The sequence below is a fragment of the Labeo rohita genome, chromosome 6 (genome assembly GCF_022985175.1).
Source record: "Labeo rohita strain BAU-BD-2019 chromosome 6, IGBB_LRoh.1.0, whole genome shotgun sequence".
Classification (NCBI taxonomy): Eukaryota; Metazoa; Chordata; class Actinopteri; order Cypriniformes; family Cyprinidae; genus Labeo; species Labeo rohita.
The window spans coordinates 10,855,288-10,879,125 of NC_066874.1; the positions used below are offsets into that span (position 1 = coordinate 10,855,288).

At 34.6% G+C, this 23,838-nt stretch overlaps 1 protein-coding gene across 4 annotated transcripts in view; it reads right to left on the reverse strand.

The window, feature by feature from the left end:
- agap1 (ArfGAP with GTPase domain, ankyrin repeat and PH domain 1) overlaps positions 1-23,838 on the reverse strand; it is a 200,329-nt gene that overhangs the window by 62,794 nt on the left and 113,697 nt on the right. For all 4 annotated transcript variants that reach the window (XM_051111856.1, XM_051111855.1, XM_051111854.1 and 1 more), the window contains 3 exons: positions 11,524-11,651; positions 11,121-11,276; positions 9,115-9,207 (listed from right to left, as the gene is read on the reverse strand). In XM_051111856.1, coding sequence (XP_050967813.1) covers positions 9,115-9,207; positions 11,121-11,276; positions 11,524-11,651 — 377 coding nt within the window. The remainder of the gene's footprint in view (positions 1-9,114; positions 9,208-11,120; positions 11,277-11,523; positions 11,652-23,838) is intronic.

Here is a 23,838-nt window from a genome sequence, read left to right on the forward strand (position 1 = left end):
AGGGGCACTTGATAATTACAGACAGGTGTGTTTGATCAGGGTTGGAACTAAACTCTGCAGGAAGGTAGATCTCCAGGAACAGGGTTGGGTACCTCTGTTCTAGTGAACGAAAAACATACACCACGACCAGTGTAGTCTGCTTCTTGAATTAACTAACCAATTCCTAACTGTTTTGAGTAGTTTCTATTAAATGAATCAAAAACATACTGAATGACCACTGCAGTCCGATTCCTGAACAAATGAGTTTTATGATTCAGTTCTTTGCAGTGAATCAAAAAACACATTACACTTAGTGTACCTAGTTTATGAGACTTAAATAATTAAGATACTGACTGGTGTGTAGTTAAAGATACACATCATGATTTTGTCAGTAGTATTTTACACATATAAATAAATAAAATGTGTTACCATTTGTGACCCTGGACCACGAAACCAGTCATAAGTAGCATGGAAATATTTGTAGCAATAGCCAACAACACATTGTATGGGTCAAAATGATTTCTTTTATGCCAAAAATCATTAGGATATTAATAAAGATCATGTTCCATAAAGATATTTTGTAAATTTCCTACCATAAATATATCAAAACTTAATTTCTGATTAGTAATATGCATTGCTAAGAACTTCATTTAGACAATTTTAAAGATGATTTTCTCTATTTTGATTTTTTTGCACCCTCAAATTCCAGATTTTCAAATAGTTACATTGTCCAATCCTAACAAACCATACATCAATTTATTTAGCTTTCAGATGATGCATAAATCTTAATTTCAATTTTTCAAAAATTGACCCTTATGACTGGTTTTATGGTCCAGGGTCACAGTTTTGTTTGTTTAGTATGATTTATTATTTGGAGTCAATTATTTGACTGCATTTACTCCGCCTCTAAAAAGAACGAAAGAACTAAAAGTTATTAAAACATCTTAGTTTAAACAATTTTTTTTTAAATTTATCTGAATTATCTTTTCTTTTAAATATTTTTTCCTAAATAATCATTACACAGAACTGTAATTGGTAAAAAAAAAAAAAAAAAAAAAAAAAAAAAAATCAGAAACTAAACTGTTTTTATGATTGCATTAAAATTTAATACCACAAACAAATAGGTACAATATTGACATGAAGATGGCTCTTCTGCAGACACTAGTCTCACTGCATCCATCTAGAGCCTCACTTCTGAAAATTAATTTGTATAAAAGCTTGTGTCAAAATGCCTTTCCATACAGTTAACAAAGATGTGTGCGTGCACGGTAATCGGCTAATTAAGAACGTGGAACAGATGTCGGCAGACTCCGGGCTGCACAGGGTCAGTAAACAAAGCTGGCGATCATTAGAGTAACATTAGTTTCTGAACAAAGCCATAAACAACTCCATCAAACTAAACTATTTTTACAGACAATCCAAAGAGCTCGCCAAGTTTCAACAGAGTTTCAGCATAATAATCACTGTTCAGCGTGACCTCTGACAAATTTAAATGAGCCATTTAAAAAAAAAAACACTAACAGCCATTAAAATGACCACCAGTCAAAACAAACAACATAATATAGTCATAATATACCATAGATGTCAAAACAAGCGGGATCTCTGCACTGATTGGACAAACAGTCATATTAAGAACAAGGCAGAGGGTCAAAGGAGGCTGTGATTGGCAGAGGCGAGAGTTGTCATGGCAAATTCAGGTGACACATCTGACCTCCCTACACCCACTCTGAGGGCTAAGAGAGGCCGGTTTGAAGCCCTCCACAGGGAGACGCCGGTGAAAACGCTTCTCTTTAGCCATCTAATTGCTGGAGAGTGCGAGCCCACCCCAGCCTCATTACTGTCCACCGAGCCGTCTGCGTGTTTTAATGAGGAGCATGTTCTAATGAAGGCGTTTTTACAAAGGTTTTATTGTAGCTGAGAGCCATGTTGAGAGCGTAACCTTCAGCTCAGGAGTCAGGACAATAACCTTCGTAATGAGATCACAGCGAATGGCAAATAAACTGCGACAAGGACTAAAAAAAAAAAAAAAAAAAAAAAAAGCAAGCGCACATACACAGTAAAAAAAACAACTGAATTAGTTCACGCCTGTTTCATGTCTTTGTTTTTGTGAATTTCTGGGATTAAGAGGAAGAATCAGGTGTCAAAGTAACACCCACAGAAATCAACCAAGCCTTTTCGTAGTTTTAGTTTCGTAGTAAAAAAAAGGCTCTTGAATGGCATTATGGTTCCTTTAAGAAGCATTAATATCCATGGAACTTTTGCAATGCACAAAAGGTTCTTTATATTAAAAAAAAATTCTTCAGGTTATTTAAATGTCATCTACACTTAAGGCCCAGATTTACCAGTGCTCTACAGTGTATCCATTTCAGCTGCATTTGACTGACCCGATCAGCATATTTGTGTTTGCTCTCAGGGGAGCTTCAAATGTGTTCTACGTGTTTTTGCAGCGCTCAAACAGCAGCAGTCAAAACACAATTCCCCTGTAAATCACTAAGGAGTCAAATACCACTCCATTGATCAGATTTTTTGATTATTGTTTAGAAGGTGCTCTTGAAATTTTAGAAGTAGGAGCACAAGTATGCAGTATTTTTATACATTTGATTACTTTATACAATGCGTGTAGCATCTCTTATTTTTTGTCCCATTGCTTATAGATTCCAATATAATTTTTTTTTAAATCACTGACTGTTTACTTGTCTTCAGTGAGCTTGAGTTTTTTTTTTTGTGCTATTGACTGGTAAAGAATTACGACATATCAAAAATGTTGATATGATATCGTAAACACCTTATTTAAAGCAAAAATAATCACATTATGATATATATCACTACCGTGAAATAAAATTACTCATATCGTAATTTGAGATTTTGGTCATATCGCCCACCTCTAGCTGTACGCTTTATGTAGTAGTTAGTAAATAGTAGTTTGAAAGTGTTTATCAGCTTTTCCGGAAAGTTCACTTTGGCAGGTTGTTTCAAACTCAAAACCAACTCCAAACAAACTTTTGCCGTGATTTTGTTCTAAACGATGTCACACCAGTTTGTTGTTCGATTTTACTTTAAGTATATATCATTGCCTTAACAAAAACGGTTCTTTTAAGAACTGTTCATTAAAAAGGTTCTTTGGGGAACCCAAAATGGTTCTTTAATGGAATCATAGCGAAAACCCCATTTTGAAAACTTTATTTGTTAGAAATGTTGAGTGGAACAGAAAATCCAAAGCATCAGGAGCAATCGATTTTGTTCAGAACTCATCCGTGTGTGAGTAACTCACTAACAATTATGGCCATACCTTCAAGGAACAGCTGAGCCATAAATCTAACACACTCAGACATCTGCCAAAGAGATTACAAGTTAACGTTTCTCATCAACAGCCAAGTCGGCGATGATGTGCAGCTGAAAGCTAGAGCATGAGAGTTCAGGCCAGCCATTTATGCTATGGCGTGAATGAGGGATTCCCAGTAAAATCCATAAAATCCACTTTCCCTGACCAAAAGAGACCAATGAAGAGGTGTTAATGTGAGGCAGGTAGACTCGTAAGCATACATGCCCGCACATGCTAATTGGAGAGCAGGTCTAACGGCCAGCAGCCTGCTGTGGCCAGTGAGAGGCGAGGAGGCAGATCGAGAGAGACGCGAGCACGTAAGAGGAAAGACCACAGGGAATTATCAAATCAATTAACATCCAATTCCTAAACGAAGATCTGCCCCGTGCCTCTGAGCGCAAACTGCTCGGCTGCGTTATCGTCTGTGAGGGGACGCGGCCGGGCCGCTTTCATACTGTTGGTGAAACACTCATCGCCTGAACGTAGCGCCCAATTAGAAGGGAAATGCCACTGCTGCAGACGCAGTCACCGATCTGATGGAGAGATTCTGGTCAGCGGCTCCACTGCCGCTTGTCTCTACATGTGTCTGTTTCTGAGGAGGGTAGGAAGTTTTCCATAAGATGGCATGGACTAAATTGATATTATAAAGCAAACTAAGTTTGATTAAAGGACAAATGGGCAGGCCCACACAGAATGGGCAACTAGAGAAGTCTGCAGAATCCAAACACACATATTTCACAAGTCCACAACATCTAGAAATGCACAATTAATAAAAGTAAAATTAAAACTGTGATACAGCTTGATATAATTATTGAAATGTTAAGGTGTTACTTCAGTTTTGCACCAAAATAAATTGCATTATAACAGTACAATTTTACTGTGAAATTCATAGAATTTTTTTTTTTTTTTTAATTGAATTAGATTTTTATCCACCTTTTTAAATATTATTTCCATTCACTGGAGTCCACTTTAACTTTTAAAAAAGATTGGACTGCACAAAGATAAACACAAAGGCGTTTTTGCAGAGTAGGTGGTGGTATTTTCACAAAGAAAACAGTATAATTTAATGAAACAAATGTCTCATTGTAATCCAAAAGAAGATTGATTCACATGAATATAGCGATCTATCATGCCACATTAAAAAGTGTGAAAAACACATTATTGCAAGACACATTGTTTGTATTTAGCTATAAAATTTGCATATTTTGAAAGCAGAGACTTTGTTTTATACTAAAAGTACCAAAAGCACAAAGCGTATTGCTATTATTGCGTGGATGGAGCACTACAAATAGGCCTAACGAATGCAACTGAAGACGTGAAATATTATTTTTAAGCATACTGTCCCTGCAAGTATAACACATGGTATGATTTCTACTGATAATCCTACATATATTCAAATAGATTTCTGTAGCCTGGCAACTTCTCCCAGTGCTCCCAATATGGACAATTTGCATGCGCAGGCTATACTCTCAAAATATTCTAACTTTAATTGTTGCAATTTAATTCTAGAAACATTTCAACTTTGTTCTCGAAACATTTCGACTTTATATCCATAATTTCGACTTTATTCTTGAAGCACTGACATTATTCACATAATTTTGACTTTATTCTCAAAATATTTCAACTCTATTCTCAAAAAATTGTGATTTTATTCTTGGAATTTCGACTTTATTGCCGTAATTTTGACTTTATTGCCGTAATTTTGACTTTATTCTCAAAATATTTCAATTCTATTCTCAAAACATTTCGACTTTATTCTAAAAACATTTAGAATTTTTTCTCAAAACAGAAAAAGTCTTTACTCTCAAAATATGTCAACTTTATTCTCAAAAGATTTGGATTTTATTCTTGAAACATTTCAATTTTCTTCTCGAAACATTTTGATTTTATTCTCGAAACATTTTAAATTTATTCTCAAAATATTTCTACTTTATTCTCAAACAAAATTTTATTTTATTCTTGTAATTTCGACTTTATTCTTAAAATATTTCTATTTATTCTCAAAATTTCGACTTTATTCTCGTAATTTCGACTTTATTCTCATAATTTTGACTTTATTCTCAAAATATTTGAACTATTCTCAAAACATTTCAACTTTATTCTCAAAACATTTCGACTTTCGCTTCTCAAAATATTGACTTTAATCACAATTTTTTTCACGTGTCAATAAAACACCTGTAATTATTATGTCTATTATTTAAAAAATATATATATCTATATTATTATTATTATTTCAAATTCATGTTGATTGGGTTACAAAATAATCGTAAATTAAAAGAAGGCTCAGACATTATAACAACTAAAAAGTGGGCTAAAAACAGTTCTGAGTTCACAGTAAGGTACAGGTACAATGTAACTGCATGAGTTTTTATTTTGCCTGGAAAAACACTGATCATGTTGCAGTTTATAAAAAAAAAACACAATAAGATTTTTCCCCTGTTAAATCTGTTCATTTACTAATATTTCCCCCAAAAAGTCAGCAAAGAAAATGCAATAAAAGTGAATATTCTGTATAGGCAAGGCAATGGGATACAATAAGGACCACCATGAATTTAAAGCACTAGCGAGCAAGCGAGAGGACAGCAGGGAGAACTGAAACACTGTGGACTGCTGAGACTGGTGAGCTCTGATTGCGCTGGCTGATTGATCTCCTCATGAGATGAGGGACACAGCACCGATGGGGCTTCTGATCAGCATAAGAGTGTGCGCGTAAGTGTGTGCGTGTACGAGTAAGTGTGGGGCAGGTTCTGTCTGACACCAGGGAAATTAATCCCTCATTTATGTACCTGCAGTGTCAAGAGGCTGAGAGATGCTTCAGAGATATGGCTCTGTGCCAGACCCCCCGTGCGACAGACTCTCCATCCACTAATGTCTCGCTATACCGAAGGCTCTCTAATATAAGTAACATTACAAATCTTTAAAATCTTAAAAACTTTTCTTTCACTACCTATAATACTAGCACACAAGTACACACTACGAATTCGAATCGCAATCATATCGATGTAAATGACATGCTCTAAAGTCATACAACACGGTTGTTCTCTCGAGAACACACGTTATCGTCTTGATCGCTCTTGGCATCGCACATACAAATTAGCCCAGCGGAAGCCCAGTCAGAAGAGAGTCAGATCACAGTTTTAACTGCATGCCGATTTCTCCTCCGCACAGCTGCCTGCTACGGCTCAGCCTTCCCATCTGCCACTAGCGCGACGCCCTGCTCTCAGCACCGCTGTAGCCAGGCCAGCCTCATTTCTTCTTCATTAACCGCCACTGACTTTAACAGGATTTATGCAAATAGAGCCGCAGGAGGTGAGAGATCACTGCTGGCAGCATTAGCACTCGCTTGTGTGCCTCGAAAAAGAAGCACCTCCAAAGTCCCTTTCAGGCAATTCGCTTAGCGGCCATCTTGGTAACGCTCCTGGGCAGCTATTTTCCATGTAGGTAACAATAGGCATACATCTGTTTGAAAAGGCCAAAATCTCCAAAAGTGCTTTCAGGAACACATTTCTACCTTACAAATCAGCAATAAATCTGACAATAATTGTCATAAATTTAGTGTCTTATTTCTCAATCAAAGGAATTCGAAAATTAAGGCTAAAACGATTACATTTTGCTATGAAGTCTATTGTATGACATAAAAGACATAAAAAGAAAAGGAAAAATTGGTAACACTTTACAATAAGGTTCATTAGTTAACATTTGTTAACATGAGAATAAACAGTACTTCTACAGCATTTATTAACCCTCTGGGGTCTGAGGGTGTTTTGGAACCCTGGAGAAGTTAATTTCATGTTAATTTTAATATTTACTAATAAATTAAAATCAAAACTAATACATCAAATCAAAAGTTGTGCTTATTAACATTACAATGAACATTTTTTTTATTTTTTATTACCATTAAGAAAGGTTAATAAATACTGAAATGTATTGTTCATTGTTTGTTAATGTTAGTTAATACATTAACTATTGGAACCTTATTGTAAAGTGTTACCGAAAATTTAAAAAAAAGTTCAAAAATCTATTTTAAAACATGTGGCAAATTCTTGAAATGTACTCTCTGTACGGTTTTGAAAAATATTTTATAACACAGTACATTTATTTATACAGCAAATTTAATCACTATGTGAAAACGTTATAACCTATTTTCCTTACACTGCAAATACATTACCGTTAAGCATTTTTGTGGAAAATGTGATATGTGATATGTTTTTGTTTTCTGGATTGTTCAATGATTAGAAAGTTTGAAAGAAAGAAATCAAATCAAATTATAAAAATAATAAATAAAATAACAAAAAATAAAAATAAAACAAAAATTTAAAAAATTAAAAATCTGAAAGAACATCATTTATTTAAAATACAAATCTTTTGTAAAATTACAAATGTCTTTACTGTCAGTTTTGATCAATTTAATGCATCTTTGCTAAATAAAAGTATAAACATATTTTAAAAAATGACTGTAAATAAAAGTGAGTGTAAACATCTTATGGCATGAGGGTATATAGGGGTCATCTTTATGATGCTATTTCCTGTTTAATTCATGCATGTCAAATTTTGCAGACAAAATTGTTTTTTTTTTTTTTTTATATTAAGAACAGTTTTGCTAAAATATGTTTTCTCTAATATAGAGAAAACCGTATATCATCCTGACATTTTTGATCCCCAGAAGATATTTAAATGAATTTTAATACAAAAAAAAGAATGAATCATAGAAGAACTGCATTTAAATATATTTTTAAATTGAATGAATAGATAGGACAAAAAAAAAATAATGTCGTTTTAATGATTCACATTTGTATTATCATTGTACTAAGCAAGATTTCAATATTATGCCGCCACATATATGCCAGCGAAGCTGAAATGTATTCTCCAACGTCTAATTTGCAAATAAAAGGGCCGATTACAGTGTCGTTTAGTTGCCTGTGTGTCTTGTACAAATGTCTTTGCTTCTTATGGAGCCTCTCAATGCGAACCCAGCGGGTTCCGAACGCGGTCCACACATCCAAAAGGTCTGCAGCTACACTCTTGAACGCCAGCTGCGCTGTACGGCGGACGACGGAAGCGCTGCTCCACTGTGGCACGCTAATAAACACAGATCTCACTTAAAGGCAGCTTTAATCAGAGATGCAATTTGTTCATTAGAAAATTACAAACAAGGCCACGGCGCCGACATGAGAGGGCACGATTAGTGCCGCTAATTACCTGATTCTTTCACTCCAGCTGAGATGCGCCGAGAATGATCTCGCCCCCCACCCCCACGCTAGCTAGCGCTCTCCTTTACTCTCTCACTACGCACTCTTGTTTGTGACAAATTAAGGCCAAGTCAAACAATCTCTCCCACAGTGCAATGGAGGGGGTCTTCTTCACATCACGTTCTGCTTCTCATTCCCCCGCTCCCCACATACAGCGCTTATTCATGACCCAGTCCAAGCTTTTCAGGGAGGGCTGATGGGAAATATGGGCCCGTATGCAGATTGGTAGACTGCACTTCATTAGGGCCCTCTCAGCTTTTTTCTATCCCCTCTTTTGACGGGGAAAAAGAAGGTGGGAGAGTGAGATGGGGTAGGGGTTTTGGCTGGGGGGGTTGCGTTGAGGAGAGAAAAATCCCTTCCCACTTCTTATCCTAATGATCTCATTTCAGCACACGGGAGAGCCTGGCTCTAATTGATGTCAAGTGCGTGCTTTCACTGTTAATCAAGGAGATGGCATCAAACGGGCTTCGCGCGGGTCTGAGTACTGATCTGAGGCCCCTTCGTCCACAATACGCCGCTGTTGGACTCCAATTATACCAGTCCAGACGGCCGGCCAGACCCTACCTGTTTAATTGGGATAGCGCGGCCACTTCCAATGCTGTCTGCGCGGCCATCCATCCCTTTCTTCTCCCTGTCTGGTTCGCTTCCCTTCCGAGACTGTGGGGGAGAAGACATCATTTTAGTCAAAGGCGAGCTGGCTGCTAATTGAGCCTGACTTCAGACTAGATCCAGTTTGGAATGCAGGGCACACACGACTTCAAAAGTCAAGGGGGTGTGGGAGGGGTCATCTTGACCTTGACGTGACCCCACCCCCACAACTTCTTGAAAGCAAGACATGTGGTACATGTGCAGGATGTGCACTACTAAGGAGCATACAAGACCAGAAGAGCAACAGTCTTTACCGATCATATAAAATATGAAATAAATAGTTTAAATTAGACACTTCAACGAATTCAATGAAATAATATTATGAACTAACATACCCTCAAACCAAAAATTCTTCAGACACCAGATATAATTTTTCCTTTTTTTTTTATTTTTTTTTTTTACTCGTGGGTGCAGGACACTATAGTTCATTTATGTAAGTGAGGATAGTTGTGACACATTATACCCAAAAATTCCTCATACGGTGGACTACTAGTAAAATTTGGGACCAAACATTATTTAGACACTTTGACCTGACCACGTTTTGCTTAAGTGTTTTTTCTGTAATTCCTAAAGCGAACTTTTTACACCACAGGCTAAACAAAATTAAGAATTGCTTGGTAATTGGTCAACAAAGTATTGATAGTTCTGTAAATACTGTCATATGAACAGTTGTCTGAATTTTTGGTTGATTGTAATCCACCAATTCTTAACTTATATGATATTATCAAGATGAATTTGTTCTGACACAGCTGAACTCGGACTTTTTGTCATATTTTATAACCATTTTCTAAACTATAGCAAATAAACCGCAATAATGTGAGAAATGCTGAAGGTGTCTGAATGCATTTTGGTTTGACTGTATGTTAACTGGTGAATAATCATAACTATATATACACTCAAACTATCATTTGAAAGTTTTGGGTCAGGAAGACTTATTTGGCTTTTTTTTTTTCCTTTTTTGCCTCATCAGAAGATGCTCACCAAAGCATCACCAATATATTTATATTACACTATCATTTAATTAGTGTAATATTGAGATAGGTATGACTTTGTAATGTATTTGAAAGAAGTCTCACCATTGTTGCATTTATTTGTTAAAAAAATTTTAAAATGTGTTTTTTTTGTTTTTTTTTTAAATGTTACTCTTGTCTTCAGTGCCATGTGATTTTTGACAAATCATTCTAATATTAAATTTGGTTCTGAAGAAACATTTCTTATTATTAGGATATTGTGCTGCTGCTTAATTTTATGGAAATGTGATTCATTTTTTTCAAGATTTTTTGATGAATAAAACATTCAAAAGAACAGTGTTTATTTGAAAACTATAATATAATAATAAATATTTTATAACAAACTGTCATTTTTTATCAATTTAATGCATCCAAGCAAAAGAAAAGTTTTAATTTCTTAAAAAAAAAAGACCCCAAACTTATGAAGGCCTGTCAAACGATTAATTACAATAAATCGCATGCAAAATAAAAGTTGGTTTACAAATGTTTGTGTACTGTATATTTATTATGTGTATATATATATATATATATATATATATATATATAAATACAGACATGCGTGTATATATTTAAAAAAATATTTTTTTTTAAACAAAATATTTATATGTACATATAACACAAATTTTATGTATATATATATATATATATAATTATTATTATTATTTTTTTTTACATACATACGTGTGTATTTATATATACATAATTAATATACAGTGCAAACACATTTTATATAATTTTACATGTATATATTACTTTGGCAGCCCTAATAAACATTTTTTAGATATGCATGTTTTGGTGTTGTATTCATTTGGTATAATAAATTAACTGATTACTGTTACTGTGGTATTTAAATGAATGCACTAATTAACAACTACAATCATGTCTATATGTCCAACAGGAGAACAGACTGACCGTAAAGAGGTTGGAGCGTCGTTTGGACTGTTTCCGAACGGGCGTAGGGGTGTTGGCGGTTTGGGGTACATCGATTCGCAGTTCCTTCTGACTGGTACTGGGAGTGGAGGGTACAGAAGAGGAGTAATCGCTCAAACTGCCTCCACCATTACTGGTCTGTAACACACACAAAGCAAGAAAATAATCTCATGTTACAAAGAAACACCACAAGCCTCCTGTTTCTCTGAGCTTCTTTAAGCCTCTCTAAGCTTGGCTGCACAAACACAGGCTCACTTGTACACCACTAATGAGAAATCAATGAGGACTGAGCCATGCGGAAGAGGATTACTGTCTGCGGGGGAAAAAAAAACAGTTTGGGTAGAGACAAAGAGGTGCAACTGCGTTTTAAATGTGTGAGACTCACCTGGCTGATATGCACTGCAGACACAGGCGCTGCGCAGACGGAGGAGTGGCTTGGAGAATTGGGCAGTGACTTACAAGGTCCGATTGAAAGCTGCTGTTTCTTCCGGGTCGCAACTATTTTCTGAGCCACTGAAATGACAAAGAAATGAAAAAGGTCAGGGGGAATTTATGCACTATGGAGAAAGACCTACAGCAAGAAAACTGTTGCAGTAAACACAGCGGCAGTTCAGTCTGTAGTCAGACGAGTAAAGTGGTTCACTTCATTACCCCTCATGAGAGTGTGTATGGAATCGCTAACCCAGGCCGCCCCTAATTCGCCCATCACTCTCCTCCGCAGGCCGGCGCTCGGCCCGCTCTCAAAGCCTCCAAGGCCCATTATTTCAACATTTTCCCTCCCTCGTCCATTTCTCTTTTCCCTCGATGCTCTGCCCGCGCCAGGAAAAGGGCGGCGTCAGTCAATCGCTCGCCTCTGTCGCTATCGATCGGTTGACGGCCCCCGTGGCAATCTGCGCCCGGCCCGCGGAGAGATGTTCTACCGCTTCGTCATCTCGCGGCTAACGACATTGATCCCATCATGTGGAGAGAAGCTTACGGAGAAGAGCTCATTCTTTAACCCATAAATCCCTTAAAACAGACACACGCAGGGGGGTAAGAAGAGTAGCGAGTGGCTTTTTATTCCCTCTCAGAAGTTAACAGTAACTCTTAAGTTGCGAACTGTCAACGCAAAATTGAAATTCTCTGATTAAACACTCTAATAGTGTTTAGATTCGTTTTCCCTGGAGCCTCAAACGCTCGCCCTCTAGTGTTCAGAAACTTCCTCAATCCTTTAAACTGAAGTGGCTCTCAGGAGGCAGGAGGGAGTTAACGGTCCAAGTGCCCAGAACTCAATTACTCCAGCTCCCAATAAATAGGGCCAGCTCTCATCCCGCTGTAAATGAAGTCATTGTTTTAATTGGACCTATTAAACGTCTGAGTTTTAATGATGATTCCGTCATAAACATTTACCTTCAGGTGAGAGAGCACTGTCCAAGGGCAAACGATATGCTACTCTGCTAAAAAATTCTCTCAACGCAATACTCGCATGCTCTCCCTGTCCCATCTGCCGCTCCAACAGAAACGCCGTGCAGCTGTGTTTATTTAGACTCGTCGTGACACGCTACCACGCTAATCGGCTAATTATAATCATAAACGAGCATCTCCCCTCATTTGAACGGAAAGAGAGTGAAGAGAAAAAGAAACAGCGTTGACGAAAACTGTTAAGGGGCAATGACAAATACGAGTATCCACAATAGAGAAAAGGAAATATGTTTTTAGAAATGTAATCTTTGATTATAAATAGTTTGGAGGAACTAAATGTAATGAAAGCAGTCATTGTGTAAAAAATAGTCATTTAATTAAAGAACACTGTAATTTTCTTACACCTTGAATGGGTGAATACAGATCCAGTCATTCTAAGTATATTTTTAAGGTAAATGCTTTTCTTTTACAAATACAGTGAACTCTGAAAATAATAAATATTATATTTTTGGGTGTATCACATGACACGCTACAACCTAAGCTAAACACTGGATTTTTTTTAAACACATCTATGAGGCCCTGCAAGGGTTCTCTTCATTACATTTCCTTTTTTGTGTATGTTTTTGTAATGTTGGTTTACCAGACTTAGATTTTGTCCTGGCAAAAATTGCTATTTCCTTAAAATAAAAATGTTTATTTTAATCAAATTGTTAAAGTTAAAAAAGCAACTTTTTATTTGGCAAGCAGAGAATGTGCATAAACTGTAATGGACTCTATATTACTCTATATACTCTATATTATACTGCTATAAATTACTATACTATAATTTAATAAAAACTGATCAGACAAAAAGAAATCATGGAAGATATATCATCTTTTGTCAGTGCCAGTTATGTAGAATAAAGGAAGTCAAGGAAGTTTCTCTTAAAATTCTGACATTGTTTTTCTTGCAATTCTGACTTTTTTCTCAGAAACTTGCAATTGTGAGTAATAAAGTCAGAATTGTGAGATGTATACAGGCAATTCTGACTTTTTTCTTTTTCTTTTGTTTTTAACAAGGCTTTTTTATTTATTATAATATCAGACCAGATGTAATCACCCTGACATCACTGACTCTTGTTATCACCCAGAATCTTCCAGAGAGACCTTTATAATTACCATTTACCATATATATATATATATATATATATATATATATATATATATATATATATATATATATATATATATATACATACATTTTAAATAAAAAATTAAAACCATGCTCATCATAGAAACACATTACATTATTAGACCTATACAAAAAAAAAAAGACCTGTAATTGTAATGCAGCTCACAAACCCACAGTGGCCTTCATGAAAACACTTATCAGTGACTTTTGTTATCACCCAGAATCTTCCAGAAACCTTTATAATGACCATTTGTAATAAGTCAAGCCATTTAAGTATTATTGGACAATAGCACTGCAGGAGCATGGAGGTGGTGAGAGATATATGTCCACAGATCCCTCTCCAGACACCCCTGCTGTATTTTACTTTAAGTGTTAAGAGCAGTTATGATAAGACTGGGTTAAATATTTAAACTGCACAGCTAATACAATTTAACTTTGACTATCAATCTTGGCTCCCCTGTGAGAGGCAGCCATTTATCCTGCCGGAAACATTTCCCGTTTGATCAGATTTATGGCAGGTGGCCTGAACACCGCAGACAGGAGAAGCAGAAGCATAGCCATCACAGAGCAGGACCATTCACCCCACTGGAGCTACTCTTTTGAACAGATTTAAGGAATCGTGACTACTATTAAAGCCACTAAGAACACATCCAGCTATATAACAGTGACATTTGTCAGTAGTTATTGTTGCATTATTTTCATATTTATAAAACGCTGCTTTTGCTTCATTCAGCAATTAGCTAAATATCCTATTATAAATAATATATTTTAATTATAATACATTCTGCTGCAGTTGGGATAAAGGCGGATAACCCATTAATAGCTAGGTTTCAATCCATGTATACAAATCCATGATATCAGATTATTTTGGGGACTTCTAAATAAAAATGCTGGATAGAAAACAATAAAATTTGTCTTATTATATAGATATATAAAATTAAAATACACACATACATACATACATACATAATATATATATATATATATAATTTTCTTTTCTGCATTTTAAATAAAATTTGTATAAAAATTTGTAAAAAGAAATGTGTATAAAACAACTTTTTATTTGTCAAGCAGAAAATGTGCATAAACTATAATGGAATCTATAATTAAAAATAAAGTTAAATGATTAAAACATTATATTATAATTAAAATACTACACTATATACAGTACTGCAATAAAATACTATATTATAATTAACAAAATTTGATCTGACGAAAAAATCATTAGACCCAGTCATCTTTGTCAGTGCGCTTTGTCAAAACTATAAATAATTTGATAAGTTAACCCAAAAATGAAAGACAAAGGGAAAAATGGTTTATTGTGTTATGCAGAATAAATGAAGTCATACAGATTTGGAGTAAATAAATTTTTGAGCATTATATTGGTATATAAATTAAATTTTATGGAAGCCCTTTTCCGCCACTGAATACATTTATATATATATATATATATATATATATATATATATATATATATATATATATATATGTATATATATATATATATCAGATGTAATTATGAGAGAAAAAGCCGCAATTATATATATATATATATATATATATATATACATATACATATATATATGCATATGTATATATATATATATATATATATAATTGCGGCTTTTTCTCTCATAATTACATCTGATTTGATACAAACTTGCAATTCTGACATTTTTCTCAGAATTGTAAGATATAAACTCGCAATTGTGACTTTTTTTCGCAGAATTTGCAATTGTGTTATAAAGTCAAAATTGTGAGATATAAACTCACAATTCTGAGAAAAAAATCATAATTGCGTGATATAAACTTCTCAGTTCTGACTTTTTTCCCAGAATTGCGAATTTATATTTTACAATTGTGACTTTTTTTCCACCGAATTGTGAAATTATATACCACAATTCTGAATTTATAACACATCAAAGTCAGACTTGCAAGTTTGCATCACACTATTGTGAGAAATAAAAATGTCAGAACTGTGAGATAAAAAGTCGCAATTACCTTTTTTTTTTTTTTATAATATTTTATTATATTATTATAATATTTTTTCCCCTTAAGTAAAAATTGTGTTCTCTTGATTTTCTTTTTCTTCTGCAGAAATTACACTTAGGACTTGAAATGAAAATACAGTACTTTGTTGAAATATATAGTATTTTATATATATATATATATAATATTATTCATAATTCCTATCATGATTTATTCACATTTGTTGATTTGTACTACCAGATAATCATCAATTTGCACTAATAATCCATTGTCATTACCTTGCTCTGATTTATTGGCCATGTTGCTGTGTTTATTTATTCACTCAATTATACTTTGTCGAGGTCAACAGATCAGAGCACCCTGCTGAACAAAGATCAGGACCCCCGACTCCACAACACAGGTTGTGACCTCTCTTCTAAACGCTGAGCTGATACAACAGACTGACCTTTATTCTCGACCCCCAGAGAGAAATGAGCAAAGAGGAAACGAGACTTCATTGTGCAAAGTGAGAATGGCCAGAACAGGTAAGTCGGACTAAATAAAGACACAGGTACGTTTATTAGGCTGCTGTCAGAGCGGTTAGCAGCAGTGTGCTATAAATATTAGCTAATGAGTTGGAGGAGAGCAGGGCAGATGAGCCACCTGCTAGGAAACTTGTATAAAGGTCAAAGAGCTCCTGCACTTACTGTTCAGTAATTAGACCTGCTACACAAGACGCAAAATACACACTTGTGTAAACACAGACTGGTATCCACACAAAACGCAACCGTTTACATACCGCATGCAGGGAATTAAAGCCACAGGTGAAAGCCACAGTGATAGTTATGACACGCTGACAGCTTATTACACTCTGTATCCATCACAAATGTACACACAAGCAGTCACACAAATGTGATCTGATTGGACAGCCCTGACTTCTGACCGGGTCCTCAGGTACATGCAAGTGAACTGTAGTGTGTTTTCTCTGTTAAAGCATCAGCCCAAATAAAGATGCTTCTGTGGACTTTGATCAAATATTCTAAATATGACAACTGATCATCCCATAGCAAGATCCCAAATTATATTTTCTATTTACTTTAAGGGATAACAGCAAAAATGCCCAACTGGGTCATCAAGTACTAATCAAAAGGTTTAGCTTTTTTTTTTTTAAAGGCATCATCGGATGCCCATTTTCCATAAGTTGATATGATTCTTTAAGGTTTTAATGAAAAGTCTATAATATACTTAAAAATTAAAAAGTTAAAAATTCTCAATGGTTGTGTAAAACAACACCCTTTTTACTTTGCCAAAATCATCTCTGCAAAAATCATCCCATTCTGGTCGAGGCTGCTTTAAATGGTAATGAGCTCTGCTCGCCCCACCCCTCTCTTCTCTCTGTGGAGTGACGAGCCTGTTTACTTTAGCCGCGTTTAGCCGCTAAACTTGCTAACTAGCATGTTATTAGCTAAGGTGATCGCAAAGATTCATAAAAAACCCTTATACTCACTTCTGCTGTAAGTGAAGCTGGATCACGAATGATTTGCGCAAAAATAGACGGATATATGTAGATCGGGAGGCGCATTCCCTTCACAAACAAACATAACCCACTGCATCTTCAGCAGCTCAGATGTTGGGAGTAAATGATGACCACTATGTTTATTATTATCACATCCAGCAACACAACACAAATATTCTTGTCTAACTTACATCCCTGCTCCGGCATCAAAACAATGGAGGTCGGACTGTTCTTGATGATTTAAGGCGGGTCTGAGGTAAGATGCTCATGTCAATCAACTATCGTGGGAGCGGCTTCTGTCTGTGACGCCACACCGACAGGCATCTGAGAATGGCTCGATTTGTAAAAGGGGATATTATTTTTACAGAATAATTAAAAACCACTGCATGGATTTTTATCATTATAGGGTAGATTTGTACTGCTAACACACATTAATGTTCAAACAACATGTAAAAATGAACTTTGCATCCGATGACCCCTTTAAATCAAATACAACATTACTACACTGGGACTTGTAATAATAAATAGTAACAAATTTAGTGTAATAAATTTACAGATTATTTTTGAGGGGTTCCTGAAATGGTGTGAGCAGGGATATCACACATACGTATGATAAGGTGAGGGAATTAATGTAATTTGAAAATTAACACCTGAAAACACACAAATTGGCCAGCCAGTCTAAAAGGGGGAGGGGGAAGTGTTATGGTTGCATGCACAATTTATTGCATTTCTGCATCTATGGTGGCTCACGATCCAGTAAAATCCCAAAACAAAATGGCAATAAAAGTGTCCCCCACTATGGATACCTTTTTTTATAGTATATAAAGTATATAGTATATGAATAACATTTTCATTAAATTAAAAGAATAGAAAGTCTAATAACCCTGAAAAAACTATCACAGTTTCCATAATTTTTTTTAGAATGATTTACGAATGATCATGTGACACTGAAGACTGGAGTAAAAAATAAAGACTGACACAGAAGAGAAGAAATTGTTGAATAAAGTAGTTTTCCTTGCACACAAAAAGTACTCTCGTAGCTTCATAAAATTAAGGCTGAACCACTGGTGTCACATGGACTATTTTAACGATGTCCTTACTAGTTTTCTGGGCCTTGAACATGATAGTTGCATTGTTGTCTATGCAGGGTCAAAAAGCTCTCGGATTTCATCAAGAATATCTTAATCTGTGTTTCAAAAATTAACGACAGTCTTACGGTTTTGGAACGAGGGTGAGTAATTAATGACAGAATTTTCATTTTTGGCTAAACCATCCCTTTAACTACTCAATTCCAATACAAAATCGACAATATTTAAATGAAAAGGTAATGGTCAGACCACAGGGGCCTATGAAAGAGATCCAGATATAAATAGAGAGATTGTAAGAGAGAGAGGAAGTGCACAGCAGACCTCGTTAGATGTTAGCGTACGCTAACAAAGCTCTACATCCTCACTCTGACATTGTGACAAGCCAGCTAGCGTGAGAGGAAGAATGGGGAGGGGGGGTAATTAGGATAATTAAATTAGCACGCTGATGGACGCAGGCTGGGGAGCTGTCAGGACCCCTCACCTCTACCGAAGAACCACTGACAAACACATACACACACTCTGCAGGCGTAGAAATACACACGCAGCCACTGTCCACAAGCAGTCTCAAAGCCGTGGACTCATATAGAAACATATAGGAAAGCACAAAATCACACGTGACCTACTGGGGGTAAACCCTCAGCTGACCCCGACCGAATAAATTGCCTGACTTTATTTCTCCACTGGCCATCTCGTAAACACTTTGTTACATAAATCTAATGCAGATAACTACTGCACCAATTATTTTTAATGGTTAATGTTCTTGTTATTTGCGTGTTGGCATCTCTATGATTCTGGGAAAGCATCGCAACTCGCTCGCCTGCATTATTTGATTTATGGCAATTCAGGTCATTATATTACTGCATGCTCAACCAAAGACAATTATCATTTATTAGAGGCAAAAGGCCATGAGGAGCCGGAGCCCTGTTCTTAAACATGAGCAAACTTGTATATATACTTGTATATATAGACTATATAGAACTATAGATATTGTATATATAGATCTATTTTCCTGATAAACTGCACTTTCATTAATACTCCACTGAATCTCTCAAATCAATTGAGAAAACTAACAAAGCAGAACTGCTTTAAGAAAAACGATCCTGGTATTTACAACGATAGTGTATTACAATATTTATTACATGTTGAAAAACATGTTTGATATAAAATATGGCAAGAAAATATTTTTATAATTTTTTTTTTTTTTTACACAGATTTTTTCAAGTTACTCTTCTGAAAAGTGCACACATTTTTGATAAAATCTGTATTATATTGTTATATTATGTTGTATATTATATTATATTATTAGAACAAAGCCAGACTGCAAAATGGAACCACCACACCTTTTTGATAAAACAGCTATATTAAATGTTATTGTTATTACATTATATTATATTTTCAATCTCAATTATATACTACAATGACACACACACACAAACAGAAAGAAAAATGGACAAAAAACATGAAAAGATACATTTTATTTTATATATACACTACTAGTCAAAAGTTTTTAAACAGTAAGTCTCTTCTGCTCACCAAACAAAAACAGTAAAATTTTGAAATATTTTTACTATTCAAAATAACTCTTTCCAATTTGAATGTATTTTAAAATGTAATTTATTCCTCTAATTTTAAAGCTGAATTTTTAGCATCATTGCTCCAGTCACATGATCCTTCAGAAATCATTCTAATATTCTGATTTGCTGCTCAAAACCATTTTTTATTATTATGATGAAAACAACTGAGTAGAATTTTTTCAGGTTTCTTTGATGAATAGAAAGTTAAGAAGACCAGCATTTACAGAAATTATTATAAATGTCTTTATAATCACTTTTTTGATCAATTTAAAGCATCCTTGCTAAATAAAACTATTAATTTCTATCATTTCTTTTTATATAAAATATACACTGGCTTATAGCTTTTAAATGGTATAGTGTATGATGTGTTTTATTTCAGATAAATGCTGATCCTTCTATTCAAAGAATCCTGAAAAAAGTGTACTCAACTGTTTTTAATATTGATAAAAAAAAATCTTGAACAGCATATCAGCATATTAGAATAATTTCTGAAGGATCACGTGACACTGAAGACTGGAGTAATGATGCTGAAAATTTAGCTTTGATCACAGAAATAAATTACATTTTAAAATATATTCAAATAGAAAACAGTTAATTTAAATAGTACAATATTTTAAAAATATGCACTTTGGATCAAATAAATGCAGGCTTGGTGAGCAGAAGAGACATCTTCAAAAACCTTAAAAATCTTAGTGTTCAATATAATATTTTATAAAAAATATTTAGCAAAGTCACTCTTTTGCAAAATGCACACCTTTCTGATAAAAAATTGTATTATATTATATTATATTATATTATATTATATTATATTATATTATATTTTTAACAAAGCCAGATTGTATTCTTTCTCAGAAAATACTAAAATGACATTGTTCGTGTGTGATATGATTGTAGAGCCAAACACACTTAAGATCAGTCCAAACTGTTTCTTTGAGATGATCAACTTAAATATCAACTGCTATTGTCCAGTTCTTTCACAGAATCATACAAAGCCTGTACATCTGCAGTGAGCCAATGATTAAAACTCATTAATTATGGTCACATGTGTAGTAATGACAGCTCATGCATTGCTCTAATGCAAAAATAGGCCCAAATCAGGCAAACAAAATGACATGAGTGAACACATACACACCCCACCCACATGCACACACACACAAAAAACACACCTCTGGGCAGTTGCTATGCTGTCAATGCAACACAAAACATTAAAATAATCATTTTGGTACTCATCAATAAATTCCACTACAGTGGATAATTAGAATGCATGATTAATTGAGGATAATGAAATGAGAGATGCGAGGAGACAGCGTCAGTAATGATCAGGAATTTAGCCTTTTCTTGCTCTCATTTAGTGCTACTGATGAGCTTGGCCATCATACAGACATGCACCCACTCTTTTTACACACACACACACACACACACACACACACACACAGTTAAATTACAGCAGTCTTGGCTGCAGCCAACAGTGTAATAATTAAGAAGATAATAGCTGAGCGTTTAGAGTGTAAATCTCCCTCCTGGATGGAGCACTGAACGCTTCAGCCTGCCCAACCCCTCCAAAGAGCTGCGTACATCTGCCACATGCATATAAAAACACACAAAACACACGTAATACCACATGCAAACCACATCAGCGTGTCCACATATAAATATACAACCACAATAGAATTAGTTAGAAAAACACACAAATGCCACAACGACAAACATTTACTGAATATTGTATATACACTACCAGTCAAAAGTTTTTGAACAGTAAGTTTTTTTGTTTTTTTTTAAGAAATTTCTTCTTGCTAACCAAGCCTGCATTTATTTGAATTTCAAGAAACATTTTTATTACTATTATTATTAATATTTAAAACAGTTGAGTACATTTTTTCAGGTTTTCCTTTTTAATGAACAGAAAGATTTAAAGATCAGCATTTATCTGAAATAAAAAGATTTTGTAACATTACACACTATACCATTCAAAAGCTTGGAGTCAGTATTTTCTATTTATTTTTTACTTATTTTTGGGAAAGAAATAATAGAAATTAATATTTTTATTTAGCAAGGATGCTTTAAATTGAATAAAAGTTATGATAAAGACATTTATAATGTTACAAAAGATTTCTATTTCAGATAAATGCCGTTCTTCTGGACATTCTACACAAAGAAACCTGGAAAAATTCTACAGCTGTTTTCAACATAATAATAATAATAATAATAATAATAATAATAATAAATATTTTTGAGCAGCAAATCAGAATATTAGAATGATTTCTGAAGAATCACTTGACTGGTGTAATGATGCTAAAAATTCAGCTTTAAAAACAGAAATAAATTACATTTTAAGAATATTTAAATAGAAAACAGTTTTAATTTTACTGTTTTTGCTGTACTTTGCAGAAGAGACTTCTTAAAAAAAAAAAAACAAACATTAAAAATCTTACTGTTCAAAAACTTTTGACTGGTAGTGTAGTTGACAGTGTTCATCAAAGTATTATTACATTCTGCACCATATTTTCTTTATATGTTATTAGAGATAAGCTTGCTCAGGTAAAAACAGATCGATAGATATTACTGTCCAAGATCAGGGACAGAAAGATTTTCTGTTTGAAAGAAGTGTCTTGTGTTCAAGGCTGAATTTATTTGACCCAAAAGTAAAAACTGTATAGTAAAATCATTAATATTGTAAAATATTATTACAATTCAAAATAACTGGTTTCTATGTTAATATATATTAAAATCTTATATGTTTCTGTGATGCAAAGATGAATTTTCAGCAGCCATTACTCTAGTCTTCAGTGTCACATGATCCTTCAAAAATCATTCTAATATGTTAATTTGGTGCTCAAGACTTTTTTTTTTACCTTTAAAAAATCTATTATCAATAAATGAAAACAGTTGTTGTGCTTAATATTTTTGAGGAAATGGTGATACTTTTTTTTCAGAAAGTAAAAAACCCCACACAAATAAATAAGCATTTTATGTAAAAAATAAAAACAAAAATTGACATTCATTGTTTATTCATAACATAGGGAACAGTGACTTTCTTGAAGTTTACTGTTTAAAGTGCTGAATTTATTATAAAAGTACACTTATAATTTTGCTGGCTGTAGTGCTGGTACTTTAAAAAGGAATTTATTTCTTGAGGATTTCTTGGAGTTTTAGTGGGATTTCAACATGCTTTCCCTTTTTTTTTTAACTGCACATGTGCACTATAACTTTACTGCACTAGCAGCTTACACAATATGCACTCGAAAACACTTGAAAGATATTTAAGCCACAAAGCACTTGCCAGGAACATAAATATAAATGTCTTGTTAAACCTCCCAGTATAATAATAAACATAGCTCAAATGGCACATTAAGTCCGTCAAAACAAACTATAAACAGAATTCCAATTTTCCAACAAGGAAAAACGTCGATAAGACTGCCAATGCTTTTCCAAATAATAAAATCTTCCGAAATAAGCCCCATTTCTTAACATCTTGTGCCCCCTAGTGGAACACAAAGGCTGCTTACAACTTCACCCTCACCCTCATTTCACCAGCAAGTACACAACACTACAGCTGAAACAGTTAATGAATCTCTGAAATCTACATCTCAAAGTGTCCTAGCAAAATCCAGCATACAGAACAACACGGCTATCTCTATCTCAGAGCCACGCGAGGCGAGATGGGCCATTTAGCCTGTAATTAAGAGCTGATTAAGCCAGATTGGGTCGGCTATTCAACAGCAAAGTCACCTTGCACTTTCTGCCTCCTGTTCCTGATGCTGTAACCTACATAATGCGAAAGTAACGGTTACCCAAGCATGCACTGTTATGACCGGTGCTGCAATGAATCTAATCTAACAGAGGTGACATACAATTGACACATCTGGGCAGAATATTGGATTTAAACCACCACTGATGACCTTGTGTTTGTTTAGGTGTTCAAACACAACTTTGGCAGTACATTCAAACTCTTTTTACCACAAAAATATAAAGCGAACACAAA